General features: G+C 46.6%; 1 protein-coding gene and 1 non-coding gene across 2 annotated transcripts; one reads left to right on the top strand and one right to left on the bottom strand.

Annotated features, from left to right (window-relative positions):
• LOC135992644 (olfactory receptor 12D1-like) lies at positions 1 to 942 on the top strand. Its single transcript, XM_065641961.1, has one exon. The coding sequence runs from the start codon at positions 1 to 3 to the stop codon at positions 940 to 942; it is 942 nt and encodes a 313-aa protein (XP_065498033.1).
• Positions 943 to 9,638: 8,696 nt separating this feature from the next.
• Positions 9,639 to 9,710, bottom strand: TRNAG-UCC (transfer RNA glycine (anticodon UCC)). Its single transcript has one exon. It is a non-coding gene; the product is annotated as a tRNA-Gly (tRNA).
• Positions 9,711 to 15,658: the final 5,948 nt, after the last annotated feature.

Below are 15,658 nucleotides of genomic sequence, written 5' to 3' on the forward strand. Positions count from 1 at the left end.
ATGCTGAACAAGACTGAGCTCAGCGAGTTCATCCTCTTGGGTCTCACTGATATCCAGGGCCTGCAGTACTTTTTCTTCGTCTTCCTCCTGTTGCTCTACTTGACCAGTCTTCTGGGAAATGGTGCCATTGTGACTATGGTGGTAGCTGAGGCCCGGCTTCACACACCAATGTACTTCTTCCTGGGGAACCTGTCCTGCCTGGACATTGTCTACTCCACAGTCACTGGTCCCAAGATGTTGAGTGGCCTTCTCTTTGGGCATCAGCCCATCTCTTTAGGTGCGTGCTTGGCCCAGCTCCACTTCTTCCACTTCCTGGGCAGTACTGAGGCTGTGCTCCTGGCCACCATGGCCTACGATCGTTATGTGGCCATCTGCAATCCTTTGCGCTACACCCTTGTCATGAGCCCCCGGACTTGTCTGCTGCTGGCTGCAGCCAGCTGGTCCATTGGTTTTGTGCATGCCATGGTACACTCAGTCATGACCTCTCAACTGAGTTTCTGTGGCCACAACCACATTCATCACTTCTTCTGTGACATCAAACCACTGTTGAATTTGGCTTGCAGTAGTACCAGCCTCAACATGACCCTCCTCAACGTCGTTACCACATCTGTTGCTCTAGGCTCCTTTGCCCTCATCGTCCTCTCCTACCTCTACATCATCTGCTTCATCTTCCATAAAGTCCAGTCCCAGGAAGGAAGATGGAAGCCCTTCTCCACTTGTGCCTCCCACCTCACTGTTGTGGCACTGTTGTACATACCAGTGCTCTACAATTATACACCACCCTCCTCAGGAAGCTCCCTTAAAAGGGATGTGCAAGTGTCTCTCCTGTACAGTGCTGTCACCCCAGCTCTGAACCCCTTGATCTACACTCTTAGAAACCGCAAGATGAGATCTGCCCTGAAAAAAATGCTAGGGAAAAAACTCATTCCTGGAGGAAGGTGACTAAAACAAGGACAAGGCTCAGAATGTGGTTACTCCGCTTCTCCTATTTCTAAGGAGAGAGCTCAGAAGGACACTGTATTGCAAGAGACATGAAAACGACTGATTATCTCATGTAGTTTAACACATTAAGAAGTTAATCATGTAGATCTAAATGAAAGGGGAGATATTCAAGGGCTTGATGCTTCTTCCATCATATTTAGATGCCATATATATGGTAGCCCATGTGGTCTCCGGCTTCCAATACAGACGCATTTGTGTCTCTTGCAGGACTTGAGGCAGAACTGACAGCCCCATGCAGGTGTCCTGGATGATCTAAGATAAGGCATGATTACTTGATGGCTCTGTTTAGGCAGCTGAATGACCCCCTGGTCATTCAGAGCTCCCGTAGAGCTGAAGAGAGTTGGCATGTGTTATGTTTTGGGTGGGCATAACTTGAGCGTGATATTGTCAACATTTGACTTGAGGGATCTGTTTCTTTCCATTAAGTAGAAGGGGAACCTTACTAATGAACCTAGATGTAAATTTAAACATAAAAATGGATGGGACCTTCACCTCCATGAGCTTTAGCAGCGTGGCTTATCTTGCCTGGATTTACATACTTACACGTTTTTATGTGCCTGGCTACTTTTCCAGATCCAGATTATGGTGAATCATGAAACAACTGGTATTTACATGGACTACTACAGACATGTTAAATGTCCTTGAGTATCCTATCCCGAATTTCCCTGTGGATCCAGAACTGAACACATTTGTTGCGGGTCCTTTGTCATACTTCATGCCTGTGAATTAAGGACAATTCTAATAGTACTAGATACCTACTTATACTTGGACACCAAATCCCAACCTTAATGTGGGGTGCAGTGGTTTATAAGTGCTTCTTTTTGAGGTGCTGTGTTTCTTTACACAGCCGTTCACCACCTTCAGTCTTAGCCTGGACTGCAGTTCCATATGGAGTTTGATGCAAAGAACTGCTGCGTCTGCCTTTTGGATCAATGAGAACAGAATAAAGGGGTACTCTGACCTGTCTGCAGAATGGCCTACATGCAGAGAACAGAGTCGAACTCCTGGCTACAGGTGCAATTTCTGCAGGTAATACTATGCACTGGCATTCTAGAGATTTTAGGAAGATTTTATCCTTTCCAGCATGAAAATTCAGATCCACGCAACAGCATTAAGCATGGGATAGCAAGGCATTTAAAACAATACTAGCTGTAAGAGCACAAATGTGACTTGGCTGCCTATGAAAAGGCATCTCTAGGCATCATATGAGAGACTTGTGTGTTCTCCACTCGATGTTCTAGAAAGACGCAGGAATCCTGTTTCATATGTTGCGGTCCTGTGGAACACGCAAGGCAGCAATGTAAGACGTGAACAGACCCCTGAATGTTGGCAACAGACCCTGAAGAGACCCACGATTATATCTAGCTAAGCATCTAATTTCCATTAGGATACAAATACCTCAATGTAAGAGCTTGCTGCCACTTCAGAGGCAGCACACAGGAGATGGAAACAAAGCAGAGATTTAGAAATTACGCAGCAGGGATTTAGAAGAACTTTCCAGGAATGTAGTCATTGAGTTAGGAAAGCCAAAGCTCAGGTAGAGTTCAGAGCAATGAAGGACATCGAGGGCAACAAGAGCTTCTACTGCTTCCTTATTAGCCCTGGAGGTGAAAGTGAAAAATGTTGGTGCCCAAGTCATCTTTTCCTCCATTCTACCAATTGAATGAAAGAGATAATCCAGAAATAGACCCACAATGCACATTAAATTCTGGCTTTGAGGCTGGTGCCATCGGGAGGGTTTTGGCTTTTATGTCAATGGGACATTCTTTTATGACTAGAGTCTACTAGAGAGGGATGGAATCCACCTATCTAGAAGAGGCAAGGGAATCTTTGACAGTAGGCTGGCCAAGTTGGTGAAGCAGGCTTTAAACTGAAGGGCTTGGGGGGCAGGGTCCAAAGTGTCAATGCTCACACCATCACATCCAACTGGGGAATAAGCCAGGCCAACCAGAGCAGTGACAAATATTCCTTAGCTGCCTCCCAAGATGAGAACCAGGCGGCCAACCACCTCAAGGGTATGTATGGCTATTGTTGATCCTTCTGCACCCCTCATGGGAAAACCACATGCTTGGGTACTTGTCTGAAGTGTCTGTGCACCAACGTGCATAGCATGGGGAATAAACAGGAAGAATTAATAGATCTGTGTGACGTTGCAGGGTGTCCTGGTTTTGTTAAAAACAAGTTTCTCTTGTAGTGAATTTCCCTGTCATCTAAAGTCTTCTTACTAACTGCAGTTTTCCTGAAAGTTAGATACATGTTTTGGTAGACATAGCAATGGAGTGCAAGTTCATTGATAATGATGCATCTCGTGAGATGTGCAAGCAGGAGGTGAACTGAAAATTGACCAACTAAAGTATTCCATCCCATTCACGTGATACTTCATATAAAAGTGGGGGATCTCAAGGATCTCGTCCCTTTTCCTTATGGCCGACATTGGGAGAGGACCTTGCGAGTTGTCCCTGCGAACTGAGGCCTAGTGACAGACTGAATCCAGTTCCGGTTGGCTGCAGAGTCTAGTCCAGGACTTTCGGTGCCAGCCCTACATCTGCCAGAGCAGTTGCCGGGACTTTCAAGATTGGTTTTGTATATTTTATATTATTTTCTCTATTTTTATTGGTAGCATTAGTAAAACATTTTTAATTTTTCCAACTCTCTTCTCTGTCCTTCTTCGCCTCCCAATTGCCTGTCCTTAGTGGGAAGCGGGAAGAGGGAGGGGCTGAAGGGGAGAGCGGGGGGAGAGGAGGTTAACAATACATCTGCCATGTTTTTATTGTCACCTTGCAATCAAACCTCGACACAGGGCCATGATGTCATTGCTATTACGGAGACACGGTGGGACAGCTCATACGACTGGAATGTTGTCATGGAAGGCTCTGTACTTTTTAGGAAAGACAGGCCAGAAGGTGAGGTGGAGGAGTTGCACTTTATGTGAGAGAGCAACTACAATGTATTGAACTGTGCCTAGGGGGAGATGACGAATGAGTTGAGTCCTTATGGGTAAAAATTAAGAGAAAAGCTAACAAGCAGGAAAGTTAGGAGTGATTAGTGGAGCATCAGGACCCTGTAAAGTCCAAAATTTCTAGAGAAATGTATTTGACACTTAAATCTCAATAAAAATTATGAAGCTTGTTTAACCACCACATTAACATTAACAGTAATGGTTTGCTCTTTGCAGTTCACTGTTTTGCTCAAATACAAATGTAGTATAAACTTATTTATCAAAATGTAATTTAAATATCAAAAAAAAAAAAAAAGAGGATTTAGCATTTTAGAGTAAAAATAATCACCAATCCAACCTGTCTCCTTGTTTATGTCTGGTATGAACATGTGCAATGCATCTCTCCAAAATAAAATCATAGACATTGAGTGCAAGAACTTACAAGACTGAGACCTGAGAGAGTTCACAAGCAAGGCTGAAGGGCACCAACATTTGAGCTTTGTCACATGAAAATAAGACAATCAGTTACTTATTTGTCTCATCTTATGAGACACCTCCAGATTTTTGTGGGTTTTTTTACCCTTGAAGCCATATGCGGAGCGGAAATCAGAAATGTCTTTAAGTAGTTTAAGTACTTTTATGTTCCACAGACTTTGGTGAATGTCTGATTGTTTAGAGCAGGCTGTGACTGCTTATTGTACAGAGGAGCATAATTCTACACATAGATCTTGCCAGCAAGACTTTGGACTGCTCCCTGAAGTATCTGGTCTCTGGATAGATGATTGCAGGACTGCATTGCTTTTTTTTTTCTTTTCCCTCCCTTGCCATGTTAAACAGTCCTGTCATGTTTTAACATAATTCTAAGAGTTCTGTGGCCCGGTAGTTTCAGCACTAGAAAACAAAATAAACGTAATCATATTATCAGAATTACAGATAAGTAACAAAGGATTCCTGTGTGTTTGTCATGCCATTTTGAGGGAGGCAGTATAGGCCAGAATGATGGTATGCATCCAGCAATAATATTAATAATCTCTCTTACAAGCCCTGCACAGAGGCAGGCAGCTGCTCAGGCAGCTTCTTCCTTTATTCTAATAGGCTGCGTGGAACAAGTGTCTCAGAAATCAGCTCTTGAAAACACACAATGTGCATAGAGCTGCCATGGCCCTCACCGTGCTCTCTGAGTTGCATGGTCCAGAAGGGCTGAACTGCTTTAGGGCAGGACCCAGCTCAGTGGATTTAAAGCCCCTGTGGAGAGCCTAATCAAACCCCATCTCTAGAACAACCAGTGCTGCATTGAAGGAGGCACTGGGTGCACTTGGCCATTTGGTTAGAGACCATCTGTCTAAAGCAGAAATTCTGCTGAGCAGACCTCCCTGCAGCTGAGCCCCGTTCATCCCCTTTTGCTTCAAAGAAACCCCCTCTTCCGAGCCCTCCTCAGCCAGCCTCATCAAAAGGTAAGTAAGTGACAGCCCTTGAAGAGTTCTATTGCAGGGCCAAGCTGAGGCAGCCCAAGGATCCACCTGAGTAGCCTCCATGACAGCAGTTCAGCCCACAGGGAGAGATGGAGCACACAGAGGCTTACCTTGTTCCTCGAGGAAAGGGAGGCAAGAGAGGAGGGTGCAGAGCCTGGAGCAGCGCAGGCTTTTATGCTGTGTCCTAGAGCCCTGTGGGCCACTAAACATTCCTTATTCATGAAGCATCTGATCACCCAGTAGTTACTGCTTTCCGAAGCCTTTGTGGTGATTATGGCCTCACCTCTTTCATCTGAAATTTTCTATTCCGTAGGGCTGCTCTCAATCCCATCATGGCCCATGTTCAGTCCTTCTGGACCATGCAACTCAGCGAGCATGGTGAGGGCCATGGCAGCTCTATGCACACTGTGTGTTTTCAAGAGGTGATTTCTGAGACAATTGTTCCACGCAGCCTATTTGCGTTGGAATACTTGCATCAACCTTCATCTGTGCTTTTGCACTGAGTAATGCTTGAGGAGGTCCTTGTGGAATCAGCAAGCAATTAGGCACTTCTTTGGTCCTAGGCATTCAAATCTAGCCCTAAGCTGAGATGTCACATGTGTAGTACATGTCAGCAAGATCAGTTTCTAGACATGGAGGAGATGGAGGGCAGTAAAGTGTATTTGCAGAGAGAACTGAGGACAAGAAAGAAGACTGAAGTTGGGGTTCCGTGTTCCCTCTCTGCTCTGTGTTTCAGCTTTGCCTCCCTCACCGAGAGATGTCTTGCTTCAGACCATGTATTCCACCACCTTGTTGTTCCTGTGGCCCAACCCCACTTGCAAGCAGCTGCAGTGAGCCCTGTGCTGCCCACTGTGGTGACTCGACGGTGGCCATCGAGGCCTCCCCGGTGGTGGTGACCCTGCCGGGCCCCATCCTCACCTCTTTCCCTCAGAACACAGTCGTGGGATCCTCTCTGTCGGCTGCTGTTGGGAGCACCCTTAGCACTGGGTGGGTTCCCATCTCTTCTGGGGGCTCCCTTGGTCTGGGGGGGTCAGGGCTGTGCCTGCCTCCCCCTCGCTGCCGTCTGAACTGCTGAACCTAGTGCATCATCCCTTCTGGAGCAGGAAGACTGACGGGGACTGCAGAGCAGGAGTGTGGCCAGGGTTTGCAGATGGGCTGGGTGTCCTCATGCCGCCTGGCAGGAAGGAACTGTGCCCACGGCTCCTGGCTGCACATCAGGCCTCGCCGTGCCTCCTCTGGCTCTGCTCTGCTCTGAGCTCCTCGAGAAAGGGCTCGTTCTCTTCTGTTTTGCTGAACCTGCTGCTACTGGGGGGAGAGTGCTGGAGTTAGGCACTGCTCTTGCTGGGCTGGGATTGCCAGCAGGTAGAGCAGAATGGGGAAAGGCAAGCGCTTTGTGTGGAGCTTGTCCTTGGGAAATGGGCTGTTCTCTGTGTCTCCCTGAATCCTGCAGACATGTTTCTTGATCTCTCTTCTGTGCCACTGCTTTTGCTCCTTCTCATTAAAGACTTTGAGCAGCATAGGTGGACACTCATGGTGTTTGTTCTCTTCCTCCGTCATGTAGTCATCTGCTCTACAAGGAAGAGCATTGGCTTCTCTCTTGTTCTTACCACTAGTTGTGAAAAGAGATCCCTGGACTGATACCAGAGCACTCAAATAAGCAAGCAGGCAAGAGAAAAATCGAAAAGCACTGCAGAAATGGAATGTGAGTCTTTAACCTCCTTATCAAGCCTTGTGATCTCTCTCAGGGTCAGTCTTGACTCCGGCCACTGAAAGCATCCAAGAGCTAATCTCTTCTGCCAGTGTACCCAGAGCATATTGCATGTGTGTTAAGGAAGCAGCGAGTTCTCAGTGCCTGCCCTGAGTACCTCCTGGCAGAAGACAGAAGCCCCTTGATGAACTGGGCTGAGATGACAACGCTTCCTGAGGTGACAGGAAAAAATGGACATGTGTACTCAGCTGGGTTGTGGAGGGTGTCTTCAGAATCAGGCGGGGAGAAGTTGCCTTTCTAAGCCTGAATCTCAGCCCAACTCCTGACATTTGGAAGTCAGGTTTATCCCTCCTTTCCTTTTGCTGATGCACTTTGCTAGTCATTGATGTTTTGGATGGAAGTAGCACCTCAGTCCTCCTACACACAAGCAGGTAGCCAAGAACAAAGGAATACCCAGTGTCTCTGTTTAGTCTTCCAGATGATGCATTTCTCTCCTCAGTGCTGCTCCAGCAATCCCCCTCAGCAGTCATTGCTTCTCCAGGTGCATGAGTATTGGGGCAGGTGCACGTCTTCCCCTGACTGAATGCAGTTGCTTTTACTCTCTCTTTTGGTCCTACCTGCTCCCAGCAGCAAGTGGAAATCTTTCTGCAAGGTGTCCTTCCTCTGCAGGAGGAGACCCTGATGTCTGCATGCCAGGTGCCCTTACAGGGACTCTGTGTCTGAATCCCATTTCTGCACAGCTAGAGGATCTATCAGCCCTGCCACAGGGACACTAAGGTGATTAAGGACTCTGCTCATTTGCCATACAAGGACAGGCTGGGAGAGCTGGGGTTGGGTAGCCTGGGGAAGGGAAGGCTGAGGGGGCACCTTATGTTTTTCTCCAAACACTTGGTGTGGGAGGATGGAGAGGCAGAGTAATAAGAATGAGCTCTTATCAAACATACCCAGTAAGACGGCAAGAAGCAATGGACAGAGGTGGAAATAAAGGAAATGTCACACACACAAACTCTGTTTTCCTGTGAGGGTGGTGAAAGACCAGTGTTCCAAGTGACCACATGTGAATGTCTATACTAGCCTTGTGACAGGTCCTCTCCACTGTTTTTTGCAAACTTCATATGAAGAAGAGCCATTGTGATTCTCTCTCTCATTGGTGTTGTGGGAATAAACTCCAGGGGATGGGTATGGACTGGAAAGGGGGAAAGCGCTGGCCATCATGATCCTGCTCTCTGTAACTGCCTCTTCTTGTAGCACCGCTTATCAAAGAACCATAGGATGTCCTCAGTTGAAAGGGATGACAGAGTGGGAGTCTGCAAACACTGTGCCAAACCCTCTATACTATTTTTTTTCTTTGAGCAACCCTGGAAGCATAGACTTGAGGAGCTTCACATCCTTGAGGTGAGGAGTCTAGTTGTGAGAGGCTCCTTCTGTTTCCCTTGGCTATAAGTTGCAAAAGAAATGAGGATGTCTCAGTTTTTAACTAACAAGAACATTGTTACAGCCAATTCTAGTAAACTTCAGAACGTCTCTTCAATGCAGAGTCTGGACAAGCTAGGTCAGTGGCTCTGCACGTGGGCTGGGGACATAAGGTCTCCAAGATATGCAGTCTTGATTGTTAAACAGAGTATTTCAAACCAAGTTACCGTGCATACCAGGATCTCTTCTCAGAAAATGTGCTGTAGATGAAATAACACTGTGCTCTGAACACAGGCCTTGTACATAGCAGCAGCCCCTCTGAAGGGAATGCAACCCCACACCTGACCAGACCGCACTGGAGAGATGGAAAAGATAAAGAAGGATGGAGGACAAATTCACTCCAGTGTGACTTTGAGACATTATGTAAAGAACAGGCATCCTCCCACTGTGCCCTCAAATTGCAAACCTGGTTTCATGAAATACAACGTATGCCTTGGTCCACACCTTGGCATTCCCGATCCTCATCTTTACTCTGACATAGCATTGTGCTTTTCTTGCCAGGTGCAACCAGCAGCGGCAGGTCCAGTCCAAAAATCCCTGTCTCCTAGCTCCTGAGCCCAGCCTGGAGCCATCTCAGCAGGAAGAATACACTGGTCTCAGTGGGTGTTGTCCAAGTCATATGGACCCTGATGCTGTACCAGCATTTCTCACTAGCCCTCATCTGGGATCTCTGGGACAGAAAGTGAAGAGCAGCAGGGAGGGAGAGTCTTCCCAGGAAAAGCAGCTGTGTCATAGCAGGGAACAAAGGACCAGAGTAGAGGCTGTTACCTGTGACCCTGCATTACAGAGACATGACAGCACCTGCCTCTGTGCTGCTCTGATCACCCCCTGCCCGGCTTGCAGAGCGGAGCTTCCAGGACACGGGGCTGTTCTGCTGGGATGCAGCAGCAGGGCTGAGACTTTCCTTTGCCCGTTGCTGCCTGGATTGCGGGACATGGAGGTGTGGAGCCAGAGCTGCTGTGGGCAGCAGGAGGAGCCGGGCTTTGTGGCTTTGACAAGGAGCAGCTGCCAAGCACTCTGGATCCCAGGAAAAGAAAAACCTCCTTGCGTTAGCCGGGAATCGAACCCGGGTCAACTGCTTGGAAGGCAGCTATGCTCACCACTATACCACCAACGCAGCTGGTTGCAATTGTGTCTACTGCTGCTGCACTTCACCACTGTCCTCCTCCTGCTCCTAACATCCTGAGCAGGTCAGAGGGGAAGAATCTTGCCATACACATGGGAGATGAGTAACAGATATGGGACGGGAAAGCTTCCAGGTGAAGGCAAACGCAGGGACAGGGCTTAGCGAAAACTGCTGTGGGAAAAACAGACTCGACTTGGGGGAAATTAACAAAAACACAAACATCAACCAGCACCTTTCCTCCCCTCTACACAGGCTCAACTTCACTCCTTCACTCCAGACTCCTCTACTCACCCAAAGGGCACCGGGGTATGCATTTTCCCTCTGCTCTTTCTGACACTTTTTCTTTTCTTCTTCCTCCCTCTGTGTAACATTTTCTACCCTTTCTGGATTATGTTTTCGTAGAGGCCGCAAACTTTGATGGTGGCTCAGCAATGTCCTGATAGGTTAGCTGTGGAAATAGAACCAGCCGTGTGCAGCATCTTATGTTTTCTCTCAGAGGCCACCCGCCAGCACCCCCTCTCCGTTCCACCACCAACCCCCAACCACACAGAGCCAACACAGTGCCCATTGGGAAGGGCTGCTCAGCCCTGCTCCTGGATGGACCTACAGGTGGGCACAGCAGCAAACAGACTGGGACAGAGAAAGCCGCAGGTTCTGGAGGCAATTGCATTGGTGCTTCCCAGACTAGGGGAAAGCAGGCTTGTCCTCCTCCCCAGCTGCAGAGCCCTGGAGGTCCCCTCTTGTGTCTGGGAAGCTGGGGACTGAGCTGCTTGGTGGGAAGGGAGAAATAGCATTGTCCCCAGGTCATCCCCTGCCTGCTGGGGGAGCTCTGTGTTGTGCTCTGCCTGCTGCTCCACAGCCCCCTCTGCCTTGCGGAGGGGCACTTTGGGAGTGGTGTCAGCTGAGAAAGCAAAGGAGAAGGTGTGAGTGACAGAGAGAGAGGGCTGAGGGTGTGGGACAGCCCTGGGCAGCCCTGGGTGTCCAGAGGGCAGGAGGGCAGGGAGAACCTGGTGAAGGCTGTAAGGGAGAGGCAGTGTCTGTTGGGGCTGGAGGAAGGCGAAGCCAAAAGCAAGCAGCAGAGGATGGTTTTGATTCATCGATCTCTGGGTTATGGGCCCAGCATGGTCCTGCTGTGCCACTCTGCTCCCCCCAGCAGCTCTGCAGGGACCTCCCAGCCCTGCCTGATGCTGCCTGGCCCTGCCAGCACCAGCGCTGCTGCTCAGACCTCCTGCCCTTCCTCCTGCCTCTACTCTGCATACACTTTTCCAACAGATTGAGCTCTGCATTAACGTTCTACAAGATTTTGGACCTTTGCCAGGTACATCTGGCTCACTCTAAACTCCCTGATGTGGGTCACATTTGAAGTGAGACTCTGTTACACTATTTGGTCCTGCTCTGGGCACAATTAAATTCTGGGGTCAATGTGGTTTGTCCTCCCACCTCTGAGATGGTTGAATCCCCTTCTAAGACTGTTTCATCCTACCCCCTGGGATAGTTTGGCCCTCCTCTGGGATTGGTTTAATACTCTTGGTACCCTATAAGTGATCTGTTGAAAGCATTTATGCTGTTATATTATTGAGAATTTTGCTTCATTAGCAATAAGTTTCTAATATTATTATACAATATTGTCTATACATTTATTGCTGCTATTAATTTTGCTGTTATTGATTGTTGCTGTTATTGTTGCATTATTACTGATTGCTGCTATACTATTGATTGCTGATAAGAATTTGTACTAGCTTGAGGTATATGTATTTGCTTTATTAATCATGGGTATGCTTGCTAGTGGTGATTTTTGTAGTGTTTGTGGTAATCTATAATAAAGCAGAGAAATTTTGAGGATGAAGCCCCCATGTCCTTGTGTATTATGGAAGCCTACAAGCAGAGTCACAATCTGTACACAGCCACAGGCCAGGTAACCCTTTAGGTCATGATGCCATCAACAGCTCAATGACACCTGCAGCTTTGGCCAGCTAAAGTGCATGCAGAACCACTTTCACCATATTAGTTCTTGATTCTACAGGCCATGAATTCAGGCACCCAAGTCTCCTTCTGTAGGATCTGGCTTGCTCCTGTCTTTGTTTCCCCTCCTTATCTCCTTTATTAGAGACAAGAAAAAAAGCAATAGCAATTGTTGGACCTTCTACTGGGCTGGATTCACAGCACCCACCCTGCTCCTGCCCCATGCACAAAATCTATGCAGGGCTTGTAAGAGAGATTATTAATATTATTGCTGGATGGATGCCATCATTTTGGCCTATACTGCCTCCCTCAAAATGGCACGACAAACACATAGGAATCCTTTGTTACTTATCTGCAACTCTGATAATATGATTACATTTACTTTGTTTTCTAGTGCTGAAACTACCGGGCCACAGAACTCTTAGAATTATGTTAAAACATGACAGGACTGTTTAACATGGCAAGGGAGGGAAAAGAAAAAAAAAAAAAAAGCAATGCAGTCCTGCAATCATCTCTCCAGAGACCAGATACTTCAGGGAGCAGTCCGAAGTCTTGCTGACAAGGTCTACGTGTAGAATTATGCTCCTTTGTACAATAAGTAGTCACAGCCTGCTCTAAACAATCAGACATTCACCAACGTCTGTGGAACATAAAAGTACTTAAACTACTTAAAGACATTTCTGATTTCTCCTCTGCATATGGCTTCAAGGGTAAAAAAACCCCACAAAAATCTGGAGGTGTCTCATAAGATGAGACAAATAAGTAACTGATTGTCTTATTTTCATGTGACAAAGCTCAAATGTTGGTGCCCTTCAGCCTTGCTTGTGAACTCCCTCAGGTCTCAGTCTTGTAAGTTCTTGCACCCAATGTCTATGATTTTTTTTTGGAGAGATGCATTGCACATGTTCATACCAGACATAAACGAGGAGACAGGTTGGATTGGTGATTATTTTTACTCTAAGATGCTAAATCCTCTTTTTTTTTTTTTTTGATATTTAAATTACATTTCGACAAATAAGTTTATGCTACATTTGTATTTGAGCAAAACAGTGAACTGCAAAGAGCAAACCATTACTGTTAATGTTAATGTGGTGGTTAAACAAGCTTCATAATTCAATGGTAAAATTTTTTATTGAGATTTAAGTGTCAAATACATTTCTCTAGAAATTTTGGAGTTTACAGGGTCCTGATGCTCCACTAATCACTCCTAACTTTCCTGCTTGTTAGCTTTTCTCTTAATTTTTACCCATAAGGACTCAACTCATTCGTCATCTCCCCCTAGGCACAGTTCAATACATTGTAGTTGCTCTCTCACATGAAGTGCAACTCCTCCACCTCGCCTTCTGGCCTGTCTTTCCTAAAAAGTACAGAGCCTTCCATGACAACATTCCTGTCGTATGAGCTGTCCCACCGTATCTCCGTAATAGCAATTAGATCATGGCCATGTGTCGTGGTTTGATTGCGGGATGACAATAAAACCGTGGCAGATGTATTGTTAACCTCCTCTCCCCACGCTTTCGCCTTCAGCCTCTCCCTCTCCCCTTCCTACTAAGGAGAGGCAATTGGGAGGGAAAGAAGGACAGAGAGAAGAGAGTCGGAAAAATTAAAAATGTTTTACTAATGCTACCAATAAAAATAGAGAAAATAATACAAAATATACAAAACCAATCTTGAAAGTCCCGGCAACGGCTCCAGCAGATGTGGGGCTGGCACCCAAAGTCCTGGACTGGACTCTGCAGCCAACCGGAACTGGATTCAGTCTGTCACTGGGCCTCAGTCCACAGGGACAACTCACGAGGTCCTCTCCCAATGTCGCCCATAAGGAAAAGAGATGAGATCCTCGTGATCCCCCACTTTTATATGAAGTGTGATGTGAATGGGATGGAATACTTTAGTTGGTCAATTTTTCAGTTCACCTCCTGCTTGCACATCTCATGAGATGCATCATTATCAATGAACTTGCATTCCATTGCTACGTCTACTGAAACATGTATCTAACTTTCAGGAAAACTGCAGTTAGTAAGAAGACTTTAGCTGACAGGGAAATTCACTAAAAGAGAAACCTGTTTTTAACAAAACCAGGACACCCTGCAACGGCACACAGATCTCTAATTCTTCCTGTTTATTCCCCATGCTATGCACGTTGGTGCACAGACACTTCAGACAAGTACCCGAGCATGCGGTTTTCCCATGAGGGGTGCAGAAGGATCAACAATAGCCATATATACCCTTGAGGTGGTTGGCCGCCTGGTTCTCATCTTGGGAGGCAGCTAAGGAATATTTGTCACTGCTCTGGTTGGCCTGGCTTATTCCCCAGTTGGATGTGATGGTGTGAGCATCGACACTTTGGACCCCGCCCCCCAAGCCCTTCAGTTTAAAGCCTGCTTCACCAACTTGGCCAGCCTACTGTCAAAGATTCCCTTGCCTCTTCTAGACAGGTGGATTCCGTCCCTCCCTAGTAGATTCTAGTCATAAAAGAATGTCCCATTGACATAAAAGCCAAAACCCTCCCAATGGCACCAGCCTCAAAGCCAGAATTTAATGTGCATTGTGGGTCTATTTCTGGATTCTCTCTTTCATTCAACTGGTAGAATGGAGGAAAAGATGACTTGGGCACCAACATTTTCACTTTCACCTCCAGGGCTAATAAGGAAGCAGTAGAAGCTCTTGTTGCCCTCGATGTCCTTCATTGCTCTGAACTCTACCTGAGCTTTGGCTTTCCTAACTCAATGACTACATTCCTGGAAAGTGCTTCTAAATCCCTGCTACGTAATTTCTAAATCCCTGCTTTGTTTCCATCTCCTATGTGCTGCCTTTGAAGTGGCAGCAAGCTCTTACATTGAGGTATTTGTATCCTAATGGAAATTAGATGCTTAGCTAGATATAATTGTGGGTCTCTTCAGGGTCTGTTGCCAACATTCAGGGGTCTGTTCACGTCTTACATTGCTGCCTTGCGTGTTCCACAGGACCGCAACATATGAAACAGGATTCCTGCGTCTTTCTAGAACATCGAGTGGAGAACACACAAGTCTCTCATATGATGCCTAGAGATGCCTTTTCATAGGCAGCCAAGTCACATTTGTGCTCTTACAGCTACTATTGTTTTAAATGCCTCACTATCCCATGCTTAATGCTATTGCGTGGATCTGAATTTTCATGCTAGAAAGGATAAAATCTTCCTAAAATCTCTAGAATGCCAGTGCATAGTATTACCTGCAGAAATTGCACCTGTAGTCAGGAGTTCGACTCTGTTCTCTGCATGTAGGCCATTCTGCAGACAGGTCAGAGTACCCCTTTATTCTGTTCTCATTAATCCAAAAGGCAGACGCAGCAGTTCTTTGCATCAAACTCCATATGGAACTGCAGTCCAGGCTAAGACTGAAGGTGGTGAATGGCTGTGTAAAGAACCACAGCACCTCAAAAAGAAGCACTTATAAACCACTGCACCCCACATTAAAGTTGGGATTTGGTGTCCAAGTATAAGTAGGTATCTAGTACTATTAGAATTGTCCTTAATTCACAGGCATGAAGTATGACAAAGGACCCGCAACAAATGTGTTCAGTTCTGGATCCACAGGCAAAGTCGGGATAGGATACTCAAGGACATTTAACATGTCTGTAGTAGTCCATGTAAATACCAGTTGTTTCATGATTCACCATAATCTGGATCTGGAAAAGTAGCCAGGCACATAAAAACGTGTAAGTATGTAAATCCAGGCAAGATAAGCCACGCTGCTAAAGCTCATGGAGGTGAAGGTCCCATCCATTTTTATGTTTAAATTTACATCTAGGTTCATTAGTAAGGTTCCCCTTCTACTTAATGGAAAGAAACAGATCCCTCCAGAAGGCTGACTCAAGTCAAATGTTGACAATATCATGCTCAAGTTATGCCCACCCAAAACATAACACATGCCAACTCTCTTCAGCTCTACGGGAGCTCTGAATGACCAGGGGGTCATTCAGCTGCCTAAACAGAG

The sequence above is a fragment of the Caloenas nicobarica genome, chromosome 10 (genome assembly GCF_036013445.1).
Source record: "Caloenas nicobarica isolate bCalNic1 chromosome 10, bCalNic1.hap1, whole genome shotgun sequence".
Taxonomy (NCBI): Eukaryota; Metazoa; Chordata; class Aves; order Columbiformes; family Columbidae; genus Caloenas; species Caloenas nicobarica.